Source organism: Eucyclogobius newberryi, unplaced genomic scaffold, assembly GCF_026437365.1.
Source record: "Eucyclogobius newberryi isolate DKJ021-1_F unplaced genomic scaffold, fEucNew1.0.hap1 SCAF_8, whole genome shotgun sequence".
Taxonomy (NCBI): Eukaryota; Metazoa; Chordata; class Actinopteri; order Gobiiformes; family Gobiidae; genus Eucyclogobius; species Eucyclogobius newberryi.
The window spans coordinates 6,206,522-6,233,351 of record NW_027316500.1 but is presented as its reverse complement, the minus strand read 5'-3'; the positions used below and the strand labels follow the sequence as shown (position 1 = coordinate 6,233,351).

The 26,830-nt window shown below is 39.2% G+C and overlaps 1 protein-coding gene and 1 long non-coding RNA gene across 2 annotated transcripts in view; both read left to right on the top strand.

The window, feature by feature from the left end:
* The window catches only part of parga (poly (ADP-ribose) glycohydrolase a), a 31,205-nt gene extending 17,676 nt beyond the window's left edge, over positions 1–13,529 (top strand). The window contains exons 12-17 of the mRNA XM_072437043.1: positions 1,834–1,981; positions 5,748–5,826; positions 5,900–6,008; positions 8,254–8,359; positions 10,768–10,896; positions 13,177–13,529. Of these exons, the coding sequence (XP_072293144.1) occupies positions 1,834–1,981; positions 5,748–5,826; positions 5,900–6,008; positions 8,254–8,359; positions 10,768–10,896; positions 13,177–13,358 (753 nt within the window). The 3' untranslated portion in view covers positions 13,359–13,529. The remainder of the gene's footprint in view (positions 1–1,833; positions 1,982–5,747; positions 5,827–5,899; positions 6,009–8,253; positions 8,360–10,767; positions 10,897–13,176) is intronic.
* Positions 13,530–14,126: 597 nt separating this feature from the next.
* LOC140351269 (uncharacterized) lies at positions 14,127–16,027 on the top strand. The gene is made up of 2 exons (XR_011925347.1): positions 14,127–14,329; positions 14,361–16,027. It is a non-coding gene; the product is annotated as an uncharacterized lncRNA (long non-coding RNA).
* The last annotated feature ends 10,803 nt before the right edge of the window (positions 16,028–26,830 follow it).

Genomic DNA, 26,830 nt, shown 5'->3' with positions numbered 1-26,830 from the left:
GAACCAGCCCGTCAGGTTTACCACATGAGCGCTCTACTTCAGGGCCTACATTGTGTGTCCGCTGACAGCTGACGTACACACATGAGCAGCTCTGAGAGGCAAAGGGTGCCGCAGAGGACCCGAGGCTGGGGTGTGTGGGAGAGGGGGCCGAGCGCAGCTTTCTTTGGGGTGACCCGGCTCGGCTGCACGCGGGCTGTCATCCTGTCAGGGGGTGAGATTGAGTGGTGAAGAGGTGAGGCCAGGGGTGGGTGAGTGAATGGGTGAAGAAAGGGAAATATACATACAGACTTTGACCGTCACTGGACTGATGGAGATACGGGCCAGTGAGCAAGACCCCGACCTCCGACTGCAAATAGTGACACGCTTACTAAGTGGGATGTCTTTAGCACAAAAACAATTGTCCTGCTCCCATTTGAGAAGCTGAAGACAGTCATTGGTATACATGTGTACATCGCAGACCTTCCATGATAACATACTGTGTAGTTTGATATATTGCGACCGAAAATATTGTAATAAACGACGATATTGAAGACCCAATAACCCTTAATGATTATGCCAGTAAACCTTTGCTAAATTAACCATATTGTTTTATAGAAATTAAGCGGCAATAAATAAAAAGAACAAAGAAATGTAGTATTGAATGTAATTAGTTAGTAGGATGTTAAAGGAAATGGGCTCTCTTTCAATTGTTCTGCAATGTTTGGGGCTCCTTATTAAAACACATGACTGAAAGACCAGTGATATAAAAATTGGAGGTTGGAGATGTTAATTTCACTTGCCCAGTTTATTAGTTTATTTATTGAGAAAGGGACAACGTATACATTAACTTTAACCGGAGAGATGCTTTGTACCAGCTCAAGTGCTAAATTCCACCTGTCGTCCCTGGGCAGACTGAGGTTATTAATTCCCACTGAGATGTATAAGAATGGTATGAGTACTACATAGACACAGGGAGAACATGCAAGCTCCACACAGTAAGGCCTCGGTAACCAATATAAGGACCTTCTTGCTGTGAAGTGAGAGAACTAACCGCTGCGCTAGAAGAATAATACCAATGTAATCTAAAAATGCTCTTGTGAGGGCTGAAGCTTCCTCCCCCTTCTCTCTGAAACCTCTGGGAAACGCCGTATTATATATTTTAGGGCCACTCCTTTCTCTAGTGGAGCCATAATGTAATGTAAGCAGTTCTTTTAATTATTTTGGCTCTGTATGTTTGATTCCCCACCTTTTATTAAAGTAAATTTAATTTACTCTTGAGCCTAATGGACTGCCGTCTCCATTCAAAAGGTTGCTCCAAGACTGCTTGTAAAAGAGGTCCCAAGAAGAGAGCAGTCCACAGCTTTTGACGAATAACCTGAATATTTAATGTGCGTTTTATTACTGATAAAAATTAATCGCATATTGTAATAAATCTTGCGTTGCGTTTAACATTCAAATTCTCTAAAATGTCATTATGTTGTTGGATTTCTCATAAACTTTGCAATTTTTTCAAATGTGTTCACCAAAATTAGTTCAGTATAATTATAGTTTTAGTGGTGTTCCTGCTCAGAAAAATACAATGTTAAGTTGAATCTATCCAGAGAACAGATTTTTCATCTTCTGGCCTTCTTCCTGATATGCTGTAATTGTTTACGTGTAGGAAGTGGAGACGAGATGAATATTTCAATGATCTAATTATGGTCAGTGTGATATTTTTTCATTAAATAATGCATGTTACAGTGCTTTTACTAAACAACAATACACCGGGTAGTGAACAATTAAGTCACAGCTGCAAAAGTATAAAAAAAAGGAATAAAGTTTTTGTGTGTCATATTGTGTGTGTGTTGTTGTTAGGTGGACTTTGCAAACAGGTTTGTGGGCGGCGGAGTGACAGGAGGAGGTCTTGTCCAGGAGGAGATCCGCTTCGTCATAAACCCTGAGCTCATCGTGTCCCGTCTCTTCACTGAGGCTTTGGAGAGCAACGAGTGCCTCATCATCACAGGTCACAGGTCACACACATACACGCACACACATATACACACACATACACACGCACACACGCACGCACACGCACAGACACGCACACATACACGCACAAACGCACACAAACGCACACATACATGCACAAACGCACACACACGCACAGACACGCACACGGACAGACACGCACACACACGCACAGACGCACGCGCACAGACACGCACACACATGCACAGACACGCACACACACACAAATATAAAATACAACAGCTACAACCCCTTAATATTCAATTTTGAACGTGAGAGTCAAATTCAGTGTGAGGGGGAGTGTTGTAACTTTGAAATATTATTGTTAGTGACCCTAATAATTACTATAGTAAGAGTGATATTTTAAATGTAAAAATAGTTTAAAATCTGTTTTATGATTTAGATGAGTTACTGGTATTTAATTTAATAACACACCGGTAATAACATTTAATATTTGAAGTTAATGTTTAAGAACCACAAATTATGGAATTATTTAGTAAAAGCTACTACTTTGGTATTGTTACTTGAAACAAATATGACTCAAGTAGAGGTAAAAATTATGATGTCTGAAAAGTACAGTTTCTTCAGGTTCTGTTGGATTCCAAACTTTTTGTAGGTCCAGTTTGTCTTTTATTTTTGTAATTCTTTTTGCACATTTACCTTGACAGAACGTTTTTTCATTCATATTTTGTTTACTTGTTACTTCACAGAAAATGCATTGTCCATTTTGATTCACTCTTTAGTGTATATTTCCTTTTCACTCTGCCTCTCCACACACTCCCGATCCTCCTCCTCACGCTGGCCCGCTGGAGTTGGCCCCGTGTTGTGATCTCTCCAGTTATCTTCCGCCCTTTATTAAGCCCTGTGCGTTTATTGTGCTCGGTTCATTTCTTGCCCGTTTTCTCATCCGGTCTGAACGTAAATCTATTGCATTGATTCACATGGGACTGCCCAGTTATCCTTAATTTCTCTGTTGCAAAATTGCTCTATTTTTCAAAATCACTCTCGCTACGCTACCGTCTGCCTTTAAAAACTATCATCTTTTTGTTGTATTTTTTATTCTATATTAGGAATGTATTTATGACATCAAACCAATAAGAATAAATAGATTGTTAGCGCTGCACGTAACAATTATCAGTCACATAATAATAATAATAATAATAATAATTTTGCAGAGAAGCTTTACCTAATTTATAATCAAGGCAACTTATTTATTACCGCAAATTATTAAAAGTAAAAATCAGAGGAATTTATTATTTAAAACGTTGCTTCCTAAATACACCTTTAAAAAAAGCTTTTTTTTTAAATTATGCTCAATTGTTGATTTGTTATTGTTTAAAAAAATAGGTAACCTTTTTTTTTTTTTTTTTGGTTGAATCTATATTTGAGTCTATTATTAACAAAAAAGTAAAATAATAATCTCCTTGCTTCATTTAATGCTACTTAGAATGTGACTTATTTCATCTTTTACTTTTCATGTATTATTTATTCGCATGTGATGTGTTTAAATAGACATTAAATTAATAATCAAGTTAATTACAAATGCCAGACTATGTGATTGTATAACAAACTAAGCTCCATTACCCGCTTTGATTAATCGATCTTATTCTTAAAACGACATATGATATAACTCTCCTTGATTGAACTCGCTATTCACACAACGCTAATATATTACTCCGAGACACAAAACACACGCGGCAAGTATCGACACGTAAGAAAACATTTGAGCGTTTTTAGTGAATTCTGAGGCGATTGGAAGATGGCGGACCGATAAAAGAACCTCCTCTCCCTCTTGTCTGATCCGTACGGCGCCATGTGGTCTGCGAAAGGAACACACAAGTCACCTTCAGCCGCCCACCCGCCGTCTCCGCCCCCGCCACCGCGCCCGCCCCTCCCCACACCGCGCCTCCCATCCACTTAACTTTATTACATTTGGACAGAAAGGAATTTATAACCCAACTAAGGTCAGCGGTCCCCTAATGGAATGGGCCAGTTACGCCATAGATTCATTAAAAGCCCTGGCCAATATTCCCATCACGCATTCGCTTTAAAAGTCTGTTTGAAAAATTCGCTACACCTAAGCAAACTGCAGTTTTGCAATTTGTTCATGTTTCTATTTAAAGTTGGTATTTGTTTAGTTACAAAGCAAGTAGGCAGTTGATGGCCATGGCGTAATCTTACAAACTCGTATGACGTGATATTGACCAGAGGCGGGATGAATGTGACGGAGGTGAAGGAGGAAGTGGGCGGTCACGATTAAGAGAGTGAGACAAGTGTTCTGTTTTTATAACGATAGGAGTCGCTCGCCCCCTAGAAGTCCTTGTTTCTGTACTTGTATGTACTACGGAAGGTTAAGGATATGTTTCTTCTAGTCGTGTAGTATTAGTTTATGTGGTTTAGCAATATTTACTTTGGATTTCAATTTGAAAAGGTCTTGGCCCACTACTATTCCAAAAACACTGAGTAATATTAGATTTATTGTATTGTTCTTGAGTTATTTCATGGTAGAATTGTCAAAAGATTCGATATCCAGATCCTAACAAGGACAAAGTTGGATCTGAATAGTGTTAGAATGGCTTTGACTGTTGAATATTAAAATGGATTGGATTTCCTTTTAAATAACTCTAATGTTTTTCTTTAAAATGTCAAAGTTTTGTGTCTCTTCTGAGGAACATCGAGGTATTAAAAACCGCTTTGGTCTATTTAAAAGAATGTACAAGCTGATAAGATCATTGTTGGTGTAGACAATTACTCTGTATTTAAAGATAAAAATAAAAAAATAATTGTGGTATCAATGTTGAATTTGTAATTTTACCATTTTAGTGATTTGTGACTTTGATTCAAGTTTTTTTTTTTAAATTAGCTTTGTAAAAACTATTGATACAAACAGATACTAAAACTAGAATATTTTAGTCGTTTTAGAACAGTCCTGATCTATATAACACCACATGGTACAGATGATAGTAAAGAAACTACTACTGCTATTTTGGCTTGAAAAATGCAAACATTATAAGTAATAGTATTAAAATAATTGTCTTGAAACCAATATTTATTTACTCTACTTGCCCATGAATGGAAGGTAAAAAAAACAAAAACGGATACGTTCCTTGCTGTTTGCAGATTGGACACTGAATTTTATGCTATCAATGACAAAAATAGAAGATTTTGTTAATTTGTGCTTGAGAACTTGACCTTAGTTTATCTATACTAGCTGTTAAACAAACAAAGACATTTATTCATGACGTGTAACTGCCACCAATCATGGCAGTGTCGCGTCGCTCCCTCACGCCTTATCACACATTACGCATTATGTATCAGGTCTGGGGGCTTTTATAGGCCTCATTTTCAATATCAACTACATCTTTTTTTTTTATATCGTGACGGAAAATGAACAAATCCGCAAAGACATAAGTACGCAACATTTTAACCTATAAGTATAAATGCCAACTTGTCAATTCCAGTGTTAGCCATTTCCTTTTGCTTAAGCATTTGTTGCCAAGGTTAGCTTCTCCTGTGTAACAATTTCCTGGTATTGCCCCCAAAGGCTTTTTATTTCAACCCTCTAAGCGGATTACTTAATCAATCAATGCACTTTATTTATGACAATCCAATACCACAAGAGTGTACAAGGCAAGCCCGAGAAACGGATCGGCTCAATTGAATTTGGGAAGTAAAGCGATTATCCAGATTCAGATTTGTGTGCTGCGACTGCCACATACTTCCTAATGGATTCTCCTCCTTTCTTTGCTTGTGTTTGGCAGGTACCGAGCAGTATAGTAAATATTCGGGTTATGCAGAGAGTTACAAGTGGGCGGGCAGTTACCAAGATGAGACGCCAAGGTAATTATTCATTTCACTAAGAATGTCATTGAAGTTGAAATGAATGAGCGATTGATTTCTCCTTTTCTTCCAGAGATGACTGGCAGAGGCGCTGTACGCAAATAGTGGCCATCGACGCGTGCAAATTCAGAAATTTCTTAGAGCAGTTCTTTCCGGAGAAGATTAGACGAGAACTTAATAAGGTGAGAGCGATGTGTGAAGGAAACTGGAGTGGACATGACCACTGGACAACTGTGCACTGGTGGAGTTAACTCTGATAGAGGGAACAATCCAAAAGGCAACTTCACACATTTTGATCGTTTGAATTTATATCAGTTGTATCCTGCTGTAGTTGTCCAAGCCCACCACAAAGGGGCTACACGAGGTACTCAGGGGTGACAGTAGCTGAAAAGTGGAGTGTCTATCCACCGTTGACTGTTAATAGTGTGTAAAATGGGTAAGTGGTTCTTTAATGTAAAGTGCTTTGAGGTTTAAAATTTGCGATACTGTATAATATATATGACCTTTTACCACAAAATCTGCAGATTAACTGGAGAAACATGTTCTGAAATGCATGTGATTCTTGTATTAATTTAGCAGGTTATATTTCAGTCTTCTCTCAAATGTAAATTGCAAATCCAGGCACAAAAAAATTCCCAAATTGTTCAGCCTTACTACATGCTGTGGAACCACCAACTTCTTCTTCTGCGTCGCTTGAGCGTCGCTGAGTCGTTTTAGAGCCCTCTTGCGGTTGTCATGTGAAATGCGGTTGCCAGTGTGAAAATACCAAAAATATCACAGATAAATCGCACCCCGGCCAAAACTATGTAAAAAGTGCGACTTATAATCTGGAAAATACGGTACCAATTTTTACAGGCTAACAGCCTCTAGGGGCGCTCTAGCAGGAATCTCTCTCAGTTCTCACAGAAGCAGAGCCAGATGTGGAGGAAGGGTAAATCAGGTAAATCAGCTCACACAGAAATCAAGGACGGGAGGAGGGGACGGATGGATTCTAGTTAGTTTCCACCCCTGCTAATGACTCAATTTCAGTTACCCCGCAGTTGGTTGCGTAAATTACAACAAAATAAAACACTTCATTCTAAATGTATGTGTAATATATAGAGTACATTATTGTGCACAGTTGAGTATCAAATTTTAATTCATTTCACTCCACACCTACTTGCCCTGGAGTAGAACTGCCATCACTCACACACCACAGTCTTAAGTGGCTTGTCACCATGGAGACCAGTTTAAAGACATACTGTGGGGAAAGCAAAAACATCTCCATTGAGAAAAGCAGGTTGCGGCCGAAGACCTACCAGAAAGGTTACAGAATGCACCTTTAAATATGTCTTTAAAAATGGGCTTTAATTGAATAAATAAAATGTCATCTCATGGCTTTTATATAAAACACTTGCATAGCTGTTCTTAAGCCGAGGTGTCTATAAACATAAGTAGAAGGGTTTGGGTAGGGTGGTCCTTCTTTGTGGCCACTTCTAGACATGACGTAGCGGCACTAATGGGAGTGGAGCATCTGCAAACAGTGCTGAGGCCTACACACAGTGACAGGGGGACAATTTAGTGCTGTCAGAAAAAGACAAGGCTGTTTTAATGATGTGACTTTTAACGCTTTAAAGCTAATTAAATTGTGTAGCTTCTGCATTATAGCAGAGGTCACTTTTATTTAAGACAAGATAGTCAACCTCCCTTAAGCATGCTGTGGTCTATTGGTCACAAATTAAACAGTGATTTTGAGGTAATAATATGTACTTTATCAGATAAAATGTATAAACTGTTTGAGCAATAGGAACTGCATTGTTTTTTTAATTAATAGACGAGATCAGTGAGTTGTTTCCAGGTCAAAAGATGTGAATCAAACAGTGACTGAGCTGAAAAACAATTGAATTTAGCTTAAAGCCAATAGTACATTGTGTTACTCTACAGTATTTTCTGTTCAAAACTGGAAAAATATGTGATATTCAATCGCTATGTTCATTTTTGCTATATTTTTATATGTTTGTGTTGTTGTGATATTGATTTTCTTGCTATATCAGTTATTGCATTAGCCAATAAATTGTGCTGCCCTGATTAAAATGGGAAATTGCAGTTTTCAGACAAATAAATGAATCCAGATCCAGTCACAGTTAAACACATCAGGAAGACTTGAAAGACTCAAATCTATAATGCAAAACCAATCAAATAAAAAATGTGCTTCATAGGTAATGTATTTTTTTCCTTGTTAACTGCCCATTGAAATTGTGAATCCAACATTTAATGCATACAAATTGCTAAATCTTTTCTACACGTCACTACTCCTTATATATAGAGGGGTGGATTGTCGGTGAACTGAATAATGTACAATGTTTTAATGTCACTCACAGGTCAATCTTTTCTTTGCAAACATAATTAACATAGTGTATTTCTGCTTACTTCCTGTATTCCCTCCAGGCATACTGTGGATTCTTCCACCACAACGCCAACCGCCAGCATCTCTCTGCTGTCGCTACGGGTAACTGGGGCTGTGGAGCTTTTGGAGGAGATACCAGGCTAAAAGGTAACGTTAACACAAGACATGTTTAATAACACTCAGCCTTTTTATTTGGCTTAATGATTAAATTAATTTGCTTAATTAAATGCATAGTTTTTTTTCAATGAGAATGGGCACCAGATTTACACAGATTTCAGGCGCTTAGTTGTTATACAAGAACAGTCCACAAAGACACTACTCCGATGGACAAAGGACACTAGATAGGTGTGATCAACAGCTCTATTAGCCAATCAGGGACATGCATGGTCCATCCATATCAAAACAGCTGCTTACAAGGATGGGAAAAAAAGGGACTGAGAAATATCAGAATGCAGAATCAATGCGTGAAGTACAAAACACTATTAAACAGAGATTGTTCTAAATGATAGACGACCTATGAACATCTCCTTTTCCCTTCCGTTCTCACACACGAGTCAAGCATAAACTGAGCTTTGAATATTCTTACCACTTTCACATTTGAAAATCAGTTACCCCAGCAAAATATCTCCAAAAATGGTATCTGATGATCTTCTGTAGGTTGTCATAAATGTGCAAAAGTGTTCCAGTGAATGCTTTACTGACATTTAAATATCACGCAAATATTAAGTGCTATATATATATATATATATATTTGTTTTTCCAATCAGATCTTTGCATTTCTTTAAAACAAATATATGGAGATTATCTTGTACACAATTAGTTTTTCCTCACATATATCCACTGTTTGGTTGTTATGCTAGCTTGCACTACACGGACAGTTGCTAGTCTATTTTAAACTTCCCTGGTCAAGTATCTGTCTCGCTCTGTCACTCAGCCGTACCTTCTCGTGCATTGATCGCTGACACAGGTTTATGCCCTCCATTAATAGGCCAATTGATTACAGGGTAAAGACGTGATAAATCCTGCCTGGTACAGCTCTCAATGGGCCGTTTAACACATCACTCTGTGCAGGAGGAGCGCCTTCTGTTGTCATATTTACTGCTCTAAGCTGTCATTCTGTTAAATAACCACGTTTTATGTAGTGTAAATATTAGCGTGCTTTAAAACATGCAATGCAAACAAATGAAGTGTTAAAATTAAGTTATGTATTACTTTTCTTAAAGGGTCTGTAACCAATTCACGGTTCTTCGGGTCAAAACACAGCGTTTTCTCTGCGTCTAGATACAGAGTGTTTTATTCTCTATGAATCAGGGAGTGCACTGTTAGCACTGTTAGCATAGTGAGTATTGAGGATGTGCAGAATGCATTAGGTAAATTAACAATACCGTATTTTAAGAACTATAAACAAAACTTTTTTAATATTTCATGAACATTACCTATCATCGTCCGCAGATATGTATGTTATACTTATTTTATGTTTTACTGTTTACCTTGTTCTATGTTGCATCATTTATAGTTTGGGAACTATAAATGATGCAACCCAGATTGGCTCCCAGATTGTGAGTTTTAAGTTATTTAGTTTCGGGGTAAAAGCTCTATTCACCTTATTCCGGAAGTCGCCATTCCACAAATCCTTCTTCCGGTGTATTGGTTAACACGTGGGTGCCGCGCGCAAGAGAAAATCAGTTGGACTTTTACACAAATCTACATTATAGCATATTTTAGCAGCCAGTACAACAGAAGTGCTGATCCGTGGCAAAAAGAGGAAAAAGTGGGTGAGGCAGAATAAGATGAATAGAGATTAAGAGAACAGAGATTACATTCAGATTTATTTGTTCACATTCAGGAATATTATCACTGAAATAAGAACTCCTGTTTGTTTACATATTTGCCTAAACTGTTTAAACTAATAATTCATTTGTTCTTGACTCTTCTTTCTCGAGTTAGTCACTTTACTAACACGTTCACAACATTAGACGGACGCAACGTTTTGACCCCAAGAGCTACTTTTACAATATAACATTGGTTACAGCCTCTTTAAGTAAGATATTTCCCTTTATCTTTAAGTATTTCTGTTCATACGTATGTCATTATTGGCTCTCCTTGGCTTAGATGTTAATGGGCTTCTTTGCTGCCTACATTGAACTTGTCACGGGCTAACATTAGCTCTTGAATGACATGCCTATTAGCTTTATTTCAGCCTGCCTGCTATTTTTTAGAACACCATAACTATAACTTACGCTAAATGCTAATATGCCGTAATTCTACTTATGTTACTATAAAGATTACAAGCCTATTGCAAAGGCTGCTCTGTTTTCTACAATCATTATTCAGGAGTCAATAGCCATTCTTGTAAATATTTAAAGGCTTTAGAGCTAATTTGCCTGGGATAAAAAATTGAGTGGTGTTGATGAGGCAGTGTGACCAGTGGAGGATTATTTACTCTTCAGATACAAATTGCACCTGTCACTTGTGTTTCCCGGCTAAAGCTCTGGCGTACTTTGCTTATTGACCAATTAGCAGCTGAGTTTGCGCATGCTGTTGTCCTTCTCCAGCTCTTATCCAGCTGATGGCTGCAGCCGAGGCCGGGAGGGACGTGGCGTACTTTACATTTGGAGACGCACAGCTGATGAGGGACGTTCACGAAATGCACAAGTTCCTCACGGAGAAACGCATCACAGTGGGTAAGACGGAGTCCACGTGCTAGCTGCCATGTTTGTGTTCTTGTAGCTTGTATGCTAGTTCAGGATATTGTTGTTTTGTACACTCTCGAAACACTTGTGCCTCATTATTCATAACTCACATAAATATTGTCACACTAAAGGGAACAAATTAGGCTTCATATATTCCTTTTTGGACACTTTTGAACACCATAGCATTGATATTTACGGCTGTTAAAAAAGAAGAAAGAAAAAAATCTCCCTCATATTGAATAATAAAGATTTTAAATGATTCTATTTAATCTAATTAAAACAAATTCAAATTGCTTTCAATATTAATTTCCCGACAAACACGACAAACTTTGAAACATGAACACAAATTTCATCCCTGAATTTTTAACACTGCACCCGAGGAGATTATTGATTAGCGATATCTGAATCTCAGTCTTTATTCACATTAAATTAATTGCAAACTTAGATATGAAAATAATAATAACTGACATTAATTTTCTGCATGTTTTATTCTAGTTGAATCCATTTTAGCAGATGCATTGTTTGATGCCCTCTGCTGGTAAGACTGGGGAGAGGAACATTTTGAAATGACAAATTAGCAGCACGGCTATTATTGTCATGATTCTAAGATAAATGCAGAGTTGAAATCTCAGCAAATTAGATAAAATTTAAAAAGATATGTATATTTTTTTACATAAAATCCGTCAACATTTCTCCCTCTAAGGACATTGGGGCATTCCTACATTCAAATGAACTTGCCGTGTTGATTCAATTTAGAAATGACAAAAGTGTCTAGTAATGTGCCATTACCACAGGGACAAGGCTATTGCTTTGTCAGTTACTGTTGGTCGTTCTAAGCAGGTTCACTTTTACTGCTGACTGTATAGAGCTGGAGGTCTTGAGCTGGAGGTCTTGAGCTGGAGGTCTTGAGCTGGAGGTCTTGAGCTGGAGGTCTTGAGCTGGAGGTCTTGAGCTGGAGTTCTTGAGCTGGAGGGCTTGAGCTGGAGTTCTTGAGCTGGAGGTCTTGAGCTGGAGGTCTTGAACTGGAGGTCTTGAGCTGGAGGTCTTGAGCTGGAGGTCTTGAACTGGAGGTCTTGAGCTGGAGGTCTTGAGCTGGAGGTCTTGAGCTGGAGTTCTTGAGCTGGAGGTCTTGAGCTGGAGGTCTTGAACTGGAGGTCTTGAGCTGGAGGTCTTGAGCTGGAGTTCTTGAGCTGGAGGTCTTGAGCTGGAGTTCTTGAGCTGGAGGGCTTGAGCTGGAGTTCTTGAGCTGGAGGTCTTGAGCTGGAGGTCTTGAACTGGAGGTCTTGAGCTGGAGGTCTTGAGCTGGAGGTCTTGAGCTGGAGTTCTTGAGCTGGAGGTCTTGAGCTGGAGGTCTTGAGCTGGAGTTCTTGAGCTGGAGGTCTTGAGCTGGAGTTCTTGAGCTGGAGGTCTTGAGTTGGAGGTCTTGAGTTGGAGGTCTTGAGCTGGAGGTCTTGAGCTGGAGGTCTTGAGCTGGAGGGCTTGAGCTGGAGGTCTTGAGCTGGAGGTCTTGAGCTGGAGTTCTTGAGCTGGAGGTCTTGAGCTGGAGGTCTTGAGCTGGAGGGCTTGAGCTGGAGGTCTTGAGCTGGAGGTTGCAGGTTTGTCCTGCACACAGGCTCATGCAGGCTTTCCCGCATCGATGTTATTACTGGAACTGTCCGCATAAATAATAACCAAGTCCATCTGTATGTTAAGTTATTCCACTGTATGGGCCATCTCTGTGTCTCAGCCCATTCATTTAGGCTTCGCAGGAGAGTGGATTACTGCCTCAGCTGACCCTCCTTCTCTCCCCCTCTCCCTCCTTTTCATTTTTCTTCCACTGACATTTATTGAAGCCTTTCACAGAAATTCCCCTCTAGCCATCCATTTCCTAAAGTGGAGGAACAGAGAAGACTTGCGTGTGCGTACATGTGTGTGATTTATAAAGCTGCTAAAATGCGTACACAGTTTTGGTCTTTCTCATTGGTCTGGTTTTGGTATGTTTTTTCTAACTTGGAAGAAAATGATTTGTGCTACGATGACGGCAAACACATAAAATAAAATAAATCGGACGTTGTGAGGCCAAAATTGTGAACCGAGCCGCGCAATTTATTTGGTATAAATTATGTCAAAATCTCATCTCGTCGAATCTTGTGAATTGAGAATTGTCTCGTCCCGCTCCTAGTATCAAATATCAAGCCTGTTTCTTAGTTTCAAAATGGAGTTGGACATGTTCTCATGGTGACAACACTGCTGTGACCATAATCCTCCTGTGACTCTTGCGTCTCTTCGCAGGTCGACTCTACAGCCTGCTGATCCAGTACTCCAGCGTGGTGTGTAAGAACTGCCGCACCTCTCGGCCTGACGTCACCTTGTACAGTTTCATCTACGAGAACATCTCCTCCCACTGCAGGGGCGCTGGGGTCCCCGACGCCAAAGAGCCCGGACTGTGCTCCCTTACGTCAGAGCACCATTAACCCTACAAGGACTGTCGGCTCCGTAAAACCAGGTTCAATCAAGAGACGTCAGTGTTGTGCTGCAATCACTTTAAACGGAACGCTGGTTTGCACTGAGTGGTACTGCACTTTTGTAGTACTCGTCCCAAACTGTATGCGTAATAGGTTGGGTTATGATGGAGGGCGAGGGTCTAAATTGAATTCATGGTCGTTTCACTATTTTTGAAAGTAACATCCAAATTCAATGTGCTGACAGAGAGGATGTTATATTTTGTACATTTAAACCATAATATTCATCTAAATCGGCTTAATAATAAAACTGGTCCATTGACTTCCTGTTCAAACCTGCAGAACTGATAAGCCCCGCCTCCTCATAGTGACGTTTCACTGTAACAAGCAGCATATTGTCATTGTCAATTTTTTACTTTACATGTGTCACTCAAAATCTTAACTTTTCAAATAAATTGCAACTAAGTACAAGGATGTGGGCGGAAATAGGGGGTAGGTGAAATCAGGAATTTCTGTGAGCAGTACAATACAGGATTACTCAAACATGAAGGAATCAATCAAAATACAATAATAATATGCCCCATTTAACCATAAACTGCTAATAGACATTCTACTATATCATTATTTATTTTTGCTTGTATGAATAATTAGATAAGACCGTGTAGCGTGCAATGTTACTTTTTTAGCAGCAATTTGTCATAACCAGGACTCACAGCGTTGAGGCTGACCTCACAGAGCCTGGCACATGTGCTGCTGCTTTAACCACTCCACCACCTTCTATTCAATACTGAACCCCACCTATTAAGTTGTCCTTAACATTTATAAACCAGTAAGTATTTGGATTACAAGACTAAGGCCATTTTAACAACCTCTAGATTAGAGTGTTTCCTGCCTTTTTCTCTCAGTATTAAACGCCTTTTTTATCTGGACACACTAGCAAACCCAACGTTATTCTACAACCTGACAAACTACAGTCTTATGAGGTAAACTGAACTTGTTTTATGGTTAATAAAGATCAAGAACAGCAGTTATTTTGAAATATTGTATCGAAGCAATGAACAGGCCATGTTTTCATTATAACTGAGGCCGCCTCGTTTGGGTCTCCTCTTTAGAAACCCCTGTGAAGTCAGGGTCCTGATCCTGATCAGGTTCTGAATCACAACTGTGGACAGGAAATCACTACAGAAAAGCTTCAAAAATGATGTCACGCAACCACTATATACACATTTGCAGTGTTTAATTTGAGTCAATCTTTTACACATAATATTAGTTTTAAAGCTTTACTATGTCACTTTTTGTCCTCGTGGAGATGTTATTGCTTTGTCTAGAATGTTCCAAAGTATGGCATTAGACCTGTTTACCTCCATGGAGACAAGCATGTGGCACCCCCAGGCCTAGTTACAGGTCAGATCTGTGGAGAGGCAAGCAAGTTTAAAGGTGACATATAATGTTTTTACCCCCCAAGTATTTAGTATAACATTTATATATATTTTTTCTTATATTTTATTCTGTTTAAACCACAATATTGATCAAAAACAGCTCATTAATAAAAGGTTCATTGACTTCCTGTTCAAAACCGCAGAACTGATAAGCCCCGCCTCTTCATAGTGACATTTCACTGTAAAAAGCAGCACATTGTAATTTACATGTTTTTATCTTTGATAAATGGTTATTTGACCTTTGTTAACCCGACATGTTTGACCCAGAGTCTACATTTTAAAAAAGTATTTGAAAACTGACATTTTCTAAGCACTAAAGCCTTAAATATAGGGCAGTGCAAGATGATTCATACATGGAACATTCCAGGCAAAGCAGTTTTAGGTCCCATCTATCATCCCCTAACAGAAAGTTACATAGTGCAGTTTTAAAAAGACCTATATTAGCCCTTCTTTATTTGTGATGTTTCATTCTTACTAAGATATAACACTTGTACTGTACCTCTCCAGTGTAAACCAGCTCACTTCTCCCTCGGACGTTCCCTTTACGTTTGTGAGCCCAACACACAAACTACCCTTAACCAACACACTTCTGCCTTTAGCACTGGTTGGTTTTACTGTAGGAGCCTCGTATTAGTGGTGACTTATAGCAATAGTAAATCCGATTGCTGTTTTAGGCCTTTTTAGTCTTGATGTAACAGGGAGAAATAGGACAAAAGATATCCAGAAATGGCCAAATATTAGTAATATATGCATGGTGGTCAGTTTTCAATATGATGCGGGTTCTTCTGCCATAGACAATGTTTAGTTTTTTTGTAATACCATAACCAAGTGTGAGTGCTGACCGGTTTATCATATAGTAGTCTATGCATGGGTTACAGTTATTCACTCAAGACTATTAAATGCTGCTCTTTTCTGATCTTCTGAGATGTCAACATTATACACAAATTATCATTTATTCAAGATTCACCAACAACATGTCATTCCATTTTAATTGAGGGAACAAATCATAAAGAAAAATGGATTATTGTATAAACAGTATAATTTTATTTTCATTGTTTTTTTTTACAAATTGCATTTGGGTTGTTTTCATGTGTTGATTGCTTTGATATGGTTTAACAGTAAGTCACACTATTTAATAATTCATAAATTAAAAGGTGTATTATATTTCCTAAAATTATACTGGTACTTTTATGTTGTACCCTTTGTATTATAATTTCTTTAAAATAAAATATATCCTCTGAAGCGTTACGGACTATGTGTCTCTCTCTAAAATAGTAAGAATAATAAAAATATATATGCTTTTTGTTTTACTGCAAAAACAACATTTATATTAGATAAATATAAATATATTAAATAAATATTTATATTTTAGTGATTTTGACAAGATTTAATTTAGTGAGTAAGTACTTGGATTTTTTTTTGACTGGTTTTGTTGAAGTTGACCTTGAAGTTTTTTCCAAATTAGATTTTATGTTTTATTTTTTTTATCAGAGATTCCTTGAAAGAACTCCAACTCCAATTCATTTCAATCAAAATGACTCAAATCAATCAATGCTGTGTTCTCCTTTAATTTTGCTCCTGTCCTGAACCTCTGCAGTCAAATTGAATTCACTGTCCAAACGTGATTTATTAGATGAATTATGGGGCCTAAAACAGTCCGTGACGTTGCTGTGTGTAGGCTTGGCTTGGTTAAATGGATTACATATTATCTGCTGCTTAGTACCGGACTGGCATTGCCCAAACGAGCTGCGGACTCGGGCCGGAGCTAATTGGGTTTGGTTGCTCTATCTCTACGGGGCTGTCTTCTTGAGTCACCTGGATGGGAACTTTGATCTCCTGGAATAAACCATGACAAAATGATGACATGCACTAATGGGAAAATTAAAGAGGCAGCAGCAGAATGTAGTCTGTTTGTAGCTGCAGTGATACCTCTTTTGTTCACCTGTCACTCAACACTTAAAGCAACAAACTTTAGTCATTGTTTATTTCACCATCAAATCATCATCCTGCAAAGATCAAAAAAAGACATCTTTACAGTTTGGATATCGCAATTAAAAAATACATTTTAAAAAAGTACAATGACAAGCTTTAAGTCTCATAATTGAATTAAAGTGTACATATGTTGCCCACTCTAGTCATTGTAGTTTGGTCATTAAATTATTATCCTGCTATTGAAAACTTGCATTTTTAATTTACATTTTGTTAAGTTGTTAAATGATTTGGCTCATAGTAAAAAAAAAAAAAAAAAAAAAATCGAATCATATATATGTATATTATTTGGCGAATATATATATATATATATATATATATATATATATATATATATATATACATATATATATATATATACATATACTGGTACTTCTAATCAAGCTCAAGTTCATTGTAAAAAAAAGAAAAGTGGCCAGTTCATTTGATTATTTTTAGTTGCACTATAGTTTAAATTGATTATTTATTGATTGATTGATTGATTGATTGATTGATTATTGATCACAACATTACTCCTACTTTCTGGCTCTCACCTGGAAAAGCCTGGCAGCTCTGTGAGGATCCTGTTCTTCGATCTTTCCAGCGCCTTCAACACCATACAGCCGCTGCTCCTGAGGGACAAGCTGGAGACTGCTGGTGTGGAGTATGACCTGGCAGAGTGGATCCTGGACTACCTCACAGACCGACCCCAGTTTGTGAGAGCCCGGGACTGTGTGTCTGACACTCGGACCTGCAGTGTGGGGGCGCCCCAGGGCACTGTCCTCGCGCCCTTTCTCTTCACCCTTTACACTGCAGACTTCAGGCATGACACGGACAGCTGTGTCCTGCAGAAGTTCTCTGACGACTCTGCCATCATCGGACTCATCACGGACGACGATGATGTGGAGTACAGAGGACTGGAGCAGGACTTTGTGGACTGGTGTCAGCGGAACCACCTCCTCATCAACGCGGGGAAGACCAAGGAGATGGTGGTGGACTTCCACAGATGCCACCCCACTGCCCCCTCACCAGTGAACATCCAGGGACGGGACATTGAGAGAGTGACTCATACAAGTACCTGGGTGTTCATCTGAACCACAAACTGGACTGGACTCATAACACAGACGCACTGTACAGGAAGAGCCAGAGTCGGCTCTACCTCCTGAGGAGACTCAGGTCTTTTGGAGTGACAGGGCCACTCCTGAAGACTTTCTACGACTCTGTGGTGGCATCAGCTCCTGTAGGGTGTGGCCTGCTGGAGCAGCAGCATCACAGAGAGGGAGAGGAAGAGACTGGACAAAGTCATCAAGAAGTCCAGCTCCGTCCTGGGCTGTGCTCTGGACTCGGTGCAGGAGGTGGGGGACAGAAGGGTCCTGGCTAGATTTACATCTATGCTGGACCATGAGTGCCCCCCCCTGCAGGACACTCTGTCCGCTCTGGAGAGCAGCTTCAGTGAGAAACTGATCCACCCTCGCTGTGTGAGGGAAAGGTTTCGCAGATCTTTCCTTCCTGCTGCTGTCAGACTTTATAACAAACACTGTTAGTCCTGAACACTCGCAATACTGACCTAACCGTGTGCAATTCCATCATATGTGCAATTACTGTTGTGATTCATGTGCAATTACTGTGAAATTCATGTGCAATCTATGTGCGTCGTGACACATATTCATATGCAATTACTGTCATGATCACGTGCAATGGTATTTATGTATTTATTTATTTGTCTATGGGAGTTTTTGTTTATAGGAGATCTTCTACTGAAAGTGTTTTTCAGACTTCCTATAAGTGATCTGTTCTTCTGTATCTACCTCTGTATCTACCTGCGTTGCACCAATGAAATTTCCCCATGTGGGACAATAAAGGAATATCTTATCTTATCTTAAGAATGGGTCAAATGCACTCAATGAATTTCAATAAAACACTTTAACCTTATGTCACCCTGGAGAGACTCAGACACAAAAGCAGAAAAGATGTTTTAGCGAACTTTATTGCAAAGTTTATTTGGCGCTCAGACCCCGGTGGAAGGCGTAGCTATCATGGGCACTCCATGATCTGATTGAATTAGATACCTTCCCCCCGGAGCCTGGAGACTGGTGGTGGTAGATGTGGAGAGAAGGTAGAGAGAATAATAGATGCAGAGGAGGAGCAGGGGAGGTGGTGGGTCGCAGATACGGTTTGAAGCGACTGAGCCATCAGCCTGAGCGCTTAAATGCTGCCGCCTGTGCGTTGATTGGAGCGGGGAGGAGTGACTGAGAGCGTTGATTGGGGATGAGGAGCAGGTGTAGGGGCCATGACGCGGACGTCCCCGTCCTTTTACCATCCTTCTTGGCCGGGAAAAACTGCATAACCTCTTTGGGATAAGCGCAGAAACCTGGAAGAGTCCATGGTGAGGGAGGGATCTGACTCTCACAGACGGACAGGCCACGCCCGCTTGAGTGCGATGATGGAGCTGGGGAGAGGGGTCCTTCCATGGAGGCCAACGCAGATTTAGGTTAGGTCTTCCAGGTGAACTTACGCAGGCTTCATTTGAAAGATTACCTTACAAATTACTTTTCATATTTTATTTTCATGTATTTTTTATTCTTTTGTACCAACACAAAATATGCAAATAAAAAACTTCTCATATTTGAAAAGGAGTGATTAGAATCTGTCTTATACTTCCATCATAAATGTTACGATTATTACATAAAATATACATTGTCTCCCATTATCCCTAAACAAAATCCAGCATGAAATTCCTTACAATATAAAACCAAAAATAACAACACACAAAAGCATCAGTTATTGTTTGATTTGACTTTCTCATACTTTTCCATTTTAATTATTTAGATCATTTTCTTGAGTCATTAACTTGATTATGTAAATGTCTTGTAAACATATGAATAATGATCATGAAGTAAAAAAGGGAGAAAAATAAAAGAGTTATTTTAAAATTCAGTGCACGTTGTCTTCCAAATACATCAGTTTTTCCTGATCACATTTTTATAATTATTCAGATTTTCACTGATGTCTGAGGTTTACAGCACGCTTCTTTAGCACTAAACGCTGAATGCTCTCATAATTATTCTAAACAGGGTATAATTTAACACCGGGCCCGTATTGTTAGCCCAGCGGCACAAGTCTTCAATGGGAACTATTAATATCGTGCCACAACAGAGCAACTGGTTTTCACTCCATCTCTGTCAGCGCGCACAGTCCCAGGAACAGAATGCCATTTTACTTCATAATTGCCTGACCCCATGTTCTCCAGGTCAGCTGTAGACGCAGCCATGGAAACAAAGTAAATGGGAAAGCCCTGTGTAAGGGTCTACTGTTTGGTAACGCCAAGATGTAGAAGAACAGGCCAAACATTTACATTCAAGTACGTGTAAATACTTACTTATACATCATGAAGGAGTACGATGTAGTGGTGCAGGAAATTAAAAAAAATGTTTTGGGGAAAGACTAACTGTCTGGGCACAACATCTGATTTATAATTGGAAGTTAATGTGATAATATAATTTGGAAAGTGAAAACCTGAAATGTGTTTTGTTTTGTATGTCGTCACAAACATGAGAAAAGAGCAGTGCAAGAAACATATGGTCTTTTCAATCGCTGATATTAATCTTGCTGTTGTGGCCGATAGCCAATATTAAGATTTTTATAATCCATAGCAAGGCTCATAAAAAACAGGATCATGAACTAAAATGAAAAGTCTGCAATCTCAGACCACTGCAAAAGGGAAACCCACGTTATGGGTTGGGACAAAGCCAACATCCTCGGGACAGAGGAGAACAAATACCACAAAACAGGCATGTAAACTGCACTGTAATGTAAAATAATCATAATATGTTATTATCTTGGATATAAAATCATTTTTTGAATGATTGTATAAAAATACAGCCTTATTCTTAGCCTAATTGCTCTTCTATACATCTTTACACATTAGTCTGTTCAAAAAGACACATCTGTTGTACTGAGGACAAACTGGATTGGGACATGGGCACACTTGGACTAGAAAAGATATTGCCAAATATTGGCAACATTTTTAATATTGGACTGATGCCAGTAAATGGAAAACCCTCCGATATCGCAATATCGAAACCGATATGTCTTCTATCCCAATAACAACAACATTAACCCTTCAGTGAGTGACCATTTTCAAGATCTTGGCTTATTGCGTATGCATATTATTTGAGGTTGATGGTCCAGAGCACTTGGAGGAAACCCACCCCGACCCAGAACAACAACAGATCCCACGCGGCTTAGAAACCTGACCCACCCTGCAATTTTATGGAAAGGTATGTTAAAATGATTGTAGCCATATATGATTGATCATGCTCCTCCTTGTTTTCCGGAGAGTCTGACTGATGAAGATCTAAACGAGGAGGAGAGACGGGAGGGGGCCGGGCTGAGGGGAAAAGCTGGGGGCAGTGAGCACCAATTATCCCTTTGTTTAACCCACTCAATATAGAAGGCCATCAATCTGTAACCACTTGCTCCAATGATTCACAGTCGGCCATTTTGAGAGCTTAATTAACTTATGTAATTAATGAAGGGACAAACTGTATATACAATTTAGAATGATTACCTGTCATTTGGAGTTGTGTGTCGTTATCACTGATTAATTATAATTGGTCTTAACTTGTTGCAAGCTTTAAATGACAGGCTTATAAAAACTCAAAATAAAAAGAAAAACAAGCCTGTAAAGCGTAATTAGCATAACCTTGTGCAAAGTGACTAATTTGTTTAAAACAAATGTGCCAGGATTATGTTTAGCATATTTTAGCCTGCAAAAAAAATACTGCCTGCACAAAACTAACAACAAAACGGTCATTTTAATCTCTGAAGTGTTCTCTGTATTGTATTTGAACTACGAACCTTCTTGTTTGTGGGCCTTCTGTACATGGGACAAAGGACTACAGAGGGAAACCTTCCTCTAGGCTAACTCTGGCATGTTACACACAAGTACTGATGGTCACTATGCATCCTTGTAATAAATAAATCATCTGTCCTTTAGTTCTCGACCCATCTTTATGGCCGTAGATGGGAGTAGGAATATCGCTGATGACAGGACGTCCTCATGACCTCCTCCAGGGGGTTGGACAGCAAGAGGAGTCATCATTAACTCCAGCAGCATTTTCTGAAGCCTTTGAGTGCCTTCTTGGTGACTCCAGTGTGTCTGGTGGGGAGGGACAGTGACAGCCTTCCACTCTGCTGCTGGGACCGTCCTGACTGCTGCACAGAAGAGGTACCACCTGCCTGCGGATCTTCTGATGTGAGTGAAGATAGAGGTTAGGTACAAACTGGTAATAGTTCAATGGATACCTTGCAATTGTACACGCTGTTGCTATTCAATCACTCGCCACATTCATGCACAACATGACGAAGTATTTTGCCCAAGGACACAACTTCTAACCACTGAGCCACTGCTGTATGTCAAGATAGTAACATTTTAGTTTACGGATCATATTAGTCGCAAACTAAGTGGTGACTGTATGTTAGTTAGTGGTTATTCAGCTATTAGTTAATATTTTGAAAACGCGTAATGCTTAAAGGTTGAATGGACGATTTTTTTGACCCAAATCTGAGTCTCATTTCCTCGTGGCGTGGACTGCCGATTAGTCCTGCCACGTATCAATCATAAAACGCACCTACCGCTCACCTGCAGCGCGTGTGGCTCGTCCCCACGTTTCCGCGTGCCTAAGCGCATGGATCTATCATAATATAGTTCTCTCAGTGTACGGGGCAAAATGAAGACGGAGAAAGACAGTTCGAGCTGACGCAGAAGTAGATGGAAATCTACGGGAGACGAGAGATGCGATGCGATCCATCGTGCTACTAAACAAACGCACGGGTGTGTTGTATCAGTCTGCACGGGGGAGTGCGCATGTGCACTTCCGCCTGAATTCTCAAATCGCCGAAATATCGTCCATTGCGCCTTTAAGATAACACCACAAAGGCATCTATTGCTAACAATGCTAATTCATTTTAATTTAGAAAAAAAATACTTTTTACAACACCTTTTGCTTGATTTTTCTTAAAGTCTTGGACAGAAAAATCCTAATTATTCCCCACAATGAGTTTATAAGATATTTTCACAACTTTCAGAGGCCAGAGCAGAGTTTATCGTCACAGTAAAGCTAAAAAACCATTTGCATGCTAATGGCGCACTTCCTGCTTCATTACTTTTTTTTAACCGAAATAACTGCTTTTTCAATATATCTGTTCTGGGGTAAAATATATTAGATTTTATTACATTAATACACGGCAATGATTACAAAAAACACCTTGCAATGTTTCTTTACACATCAAGCATACTAGCTCTGAAATAAGACATCTGTTAAACTCTACAGTTTCTCTAACCACTATTGGCAGTCTATTTGTACCGGAATGAAAAATGCATTACAGACACAGAATGCACTTGGCATGCTACGACAGATGCTAACTGGCACTGAGAGCTGTTTACCCTGCTGCGTATTAAAAGGAATACACAATTTGTTTGTCGCAGCGCTAGGTTATGCTAATTACAAGATTAACGCTAACCTACTTAACCTCTTTACTTTGAAAAATGCTAAATCAAAGAGACTGCCTAAACAAAACAGGTGGTAACATTTCCCCTCGCCCCCAATTAATGCAGAGACTTAGCTCGGGGATTTCTCTGAGTCGGTGGATTGGCCAAAGTCTCACGTGCGCTAGCAGCTTGTAGCTATCCTGCTGCGGATGTGTACGAACATGAAAGAACTCCCAACGTGGGGCTTTTTAACCATTTCTGACCCAGTGAGGCGTTAATCGCACCTTTAATCTCCATGGAGACAAGCAGTGGACGCCACCAGGGCAAATTACAGGTCAGATCTGTGGAGAGATGACCCAGCACATAGTATGGACACATCATTTTCAATTTTTTTGGTAATTAAAACACTTGTAATTAATAAATGCGAGAATAAATGGCATATGGTGGAACATTTGGTGAAAGCAATAAAATCTTCATAGAAACAAGAACCAGAGAAGTTCTACAGTGCACATGTGAGCTTCTTAAACTAATAGAGTATGGCAGGTCAAGGTGAGGTTAAGGCATACTTTTTGGTCTCCCTGGGTAAATAAATTATCCACATGTTATCCTTTTGTTAGTGCATTTTTTTTTTCTTCAAAAATGCATAACATTCTTTTTAGTTTCCTGTTAGGTCAAATCATTAATTTCTCCTCTTTTTTATATCTTATTTCATTCATTTGTTCATTATTTCATTTAATTTCCCTCCAGATATTAGTCTCAGTGTCGTTTGACATGTTTTCCCTTAAACAAAGTGTCGTTAAACAGGCTGGCATTGTGTTTTAATCATCTTTCCTCCAAGTCCACAGAAATGTAGACAGGAGCATGATCACTTAGGTCTTTATCTATTCTGGAATAGTTTGTGTGTGAATTAGAAAAATGTATATACTGGTGTGCACTTCTGTTCATCTCCCTCCAGATGTCAATCAGTCCCATATTCTTCATTCTTTTACGGAATTTGTTATTTATTGCTATTGATTTATTATGTATGTGTGTTTTAAATGTTATTTTTTGTTGTTTTATTCTCTGAGTGTATCACAAGGGTCAGTGTTCTGTGATACAACAAAGACAGTATTAAGAGTTACATGTCTAAAATGTCTAAAAATAGCCTGCCTGTTCATATGGAGTTATTCTAGAGGCTGAATGTTGATGAGCTACATCTATAGTCCTTCTAATTAACTCAGTGTACCTCTACATTGGAGCCATAAGCATATTCCACAGCATGACCCACTTCACTGCCATGCTGTGTTTGTGCAAATATTTATTCTTCTCTTTGCATTATTGAAACGTTTTGCCTTTATCATAGAGATTTACAACATATAACTTCAATAGCTTCTGACAGCTGCCCTTGTTCAGCAGCAAAAATGGATGAAAATGGAGAACAGGTGAAGAACTTTGTGGTTGGGCAAAGGTTTAATCCACTGCATAAAAGCTGCAGTAATTATACAAATAAAACTGGCATTGTGTTGTTGAGATAATTAGTGTTTGTAGTGTAATCACAGTGTACTCTCTGAGAACCCTCGTGGTGAAGAGGTGGCTCCCTCACCTGCTGTGGAGGAGTCAGGACGGCCTCACAGACAACATAAGGTCACCCAAGAGATACTTATGGCCTTGTGAGCAGTAGTATTGTATTATTTTGTTCTACATCTCATAGTCTGTTGCAGGATCAAAGCATCTACGCACAATGTCAGGAGCGTGAATGGTATATGAGGGTATAAAGGTTTTTTGGGGGGGTATACGAATTGTGCAGACCGACATGCTCACCATCTTTGCCAAATAATATACAGTGTGATGCAGAAAACCTTTACATAATGATTGCAAATAATAATGACAATGACAGTCCAATTTCCCAAAAGAAATCTGACTAAAATCTCATTATTATCTGATTTCTGAACATTTAAGATTATTTAAATGACATGCAAACAAGAAAATCTGATGAAAAAATCATCTTCTAGCTCCAAAACTTTGATAATAATCTGATTATTGCATCAGTTGCTCAATGGATTTCAGAGTAAATGTTGTATTTGGAGGACCAAGCACTATTCATGTCGAATTTTAAAATGACTTTAATATTTTCTCTTTAATTTTTGTCTTTGCCACATTGAGAGAAATTCGATTACTCACAACAGATAATGACATTTCAATAATCTGATAACTCCTGAAATAATGGTAATGGTTATATTTTGAGTGTGCAGTATGGTAAATGCTAATTACCTCTGCTGCCTAAGGGAACAAGGTAAAGGAAAGTATAAGGTTTCATCAAAAGAATGGACAACAACAACAAGCACTGCCCATGTTTTTCTTTTACATTTTACAGTCATCAACGGTCTTAACAAACATAACGTAACTTTGGTCCAGCGTGACTCGCCACACTGTGACCGCACGGGCCGGCTGCTGTTATTAATCTTGGCTTGTTCCTGTCATTGTCCATTTCATTTCGCAGAGCGACCGTTGGCGTGCGAGCAACAGCCGGGGCACCGCAATCGAACGCTGGGCTAATGGCGGATTCAGGGAGAGGGGCGGGGTCTTTATCAATGCTCCCAGTGCTTCTAAGGTCAGAGTGTTGCGTAGCGGAGGTGGCACCAAATGCAAATCTGAGGCAAGTCAAAGAAAAGCAATTCCTTATATCAAATTACCAAATACCGCTCATATTTTTGTGAATGGAAAAAAAAGTCCTGGTCACGAATGGAGAAGTGAGAGGTTCCAGTTTGTCCCGACACTCAAATTAAAGCGAACTATCTACTGTACTTGGAAAACTCCTCCACAAAAATACAAAGTACTTGGAGCCTTTTTTAGAAATGAGAAAAAGAGTCAAAGTAATAAGTTACACAGTTAAAATACATCTCAAGGAAAGTACACATCCTCAAAAACTGTACTTTTGTTTTGATTGAAATATGTGTTTGTAGTGTATGACATCAAACTGATCTATCTCAATAGAGACTATCAAGTAACACCACCAGGCCAAGTTTACCGCTCAGATCTGTGGAGAGGCAAGACCACTCACAGTAAGAATACATGTTTCTCCAGGTGAGTTATAAAACACACCTGTACTTGAATAAATGCATGACACCATATTGTGGATCATCCAGGCAAAGCGACAATATCTTTGAGAAAAACACATAAAAGGTTCTGTTTAAGGCTCCACAACAGCACTTTGAAGCCATGAGGCGGGATCAGCTCGGGACAATCAGGTACTCATCTGTGAGGAGGGAGCTACAACCAGCTAACAACAGGATTTATATTACCCATTACAAGGCTGTTAGGGTAACAAAGAAGATGAGTTTAAGTGGAAACTTAAAACAGTGCAAACCAATAGATAAAGAGGACATGCTACATATGCAGCGCAGAGAAGGATAAATATTACAGTTTCCAGACGAGATCTGCAGATTGAGAATGACTTTTGGATGAATACATCATACATGAAACATCATGTTTGTTTCAAAAACAGCGTCCAGATTTACACACTCCAGAATAAACTATAATATTTTTCTTTTAAAGATATGAGGCTTACTCGGTCAGCGTTTGTGCTCATCCCAGCTGCGTTTTGT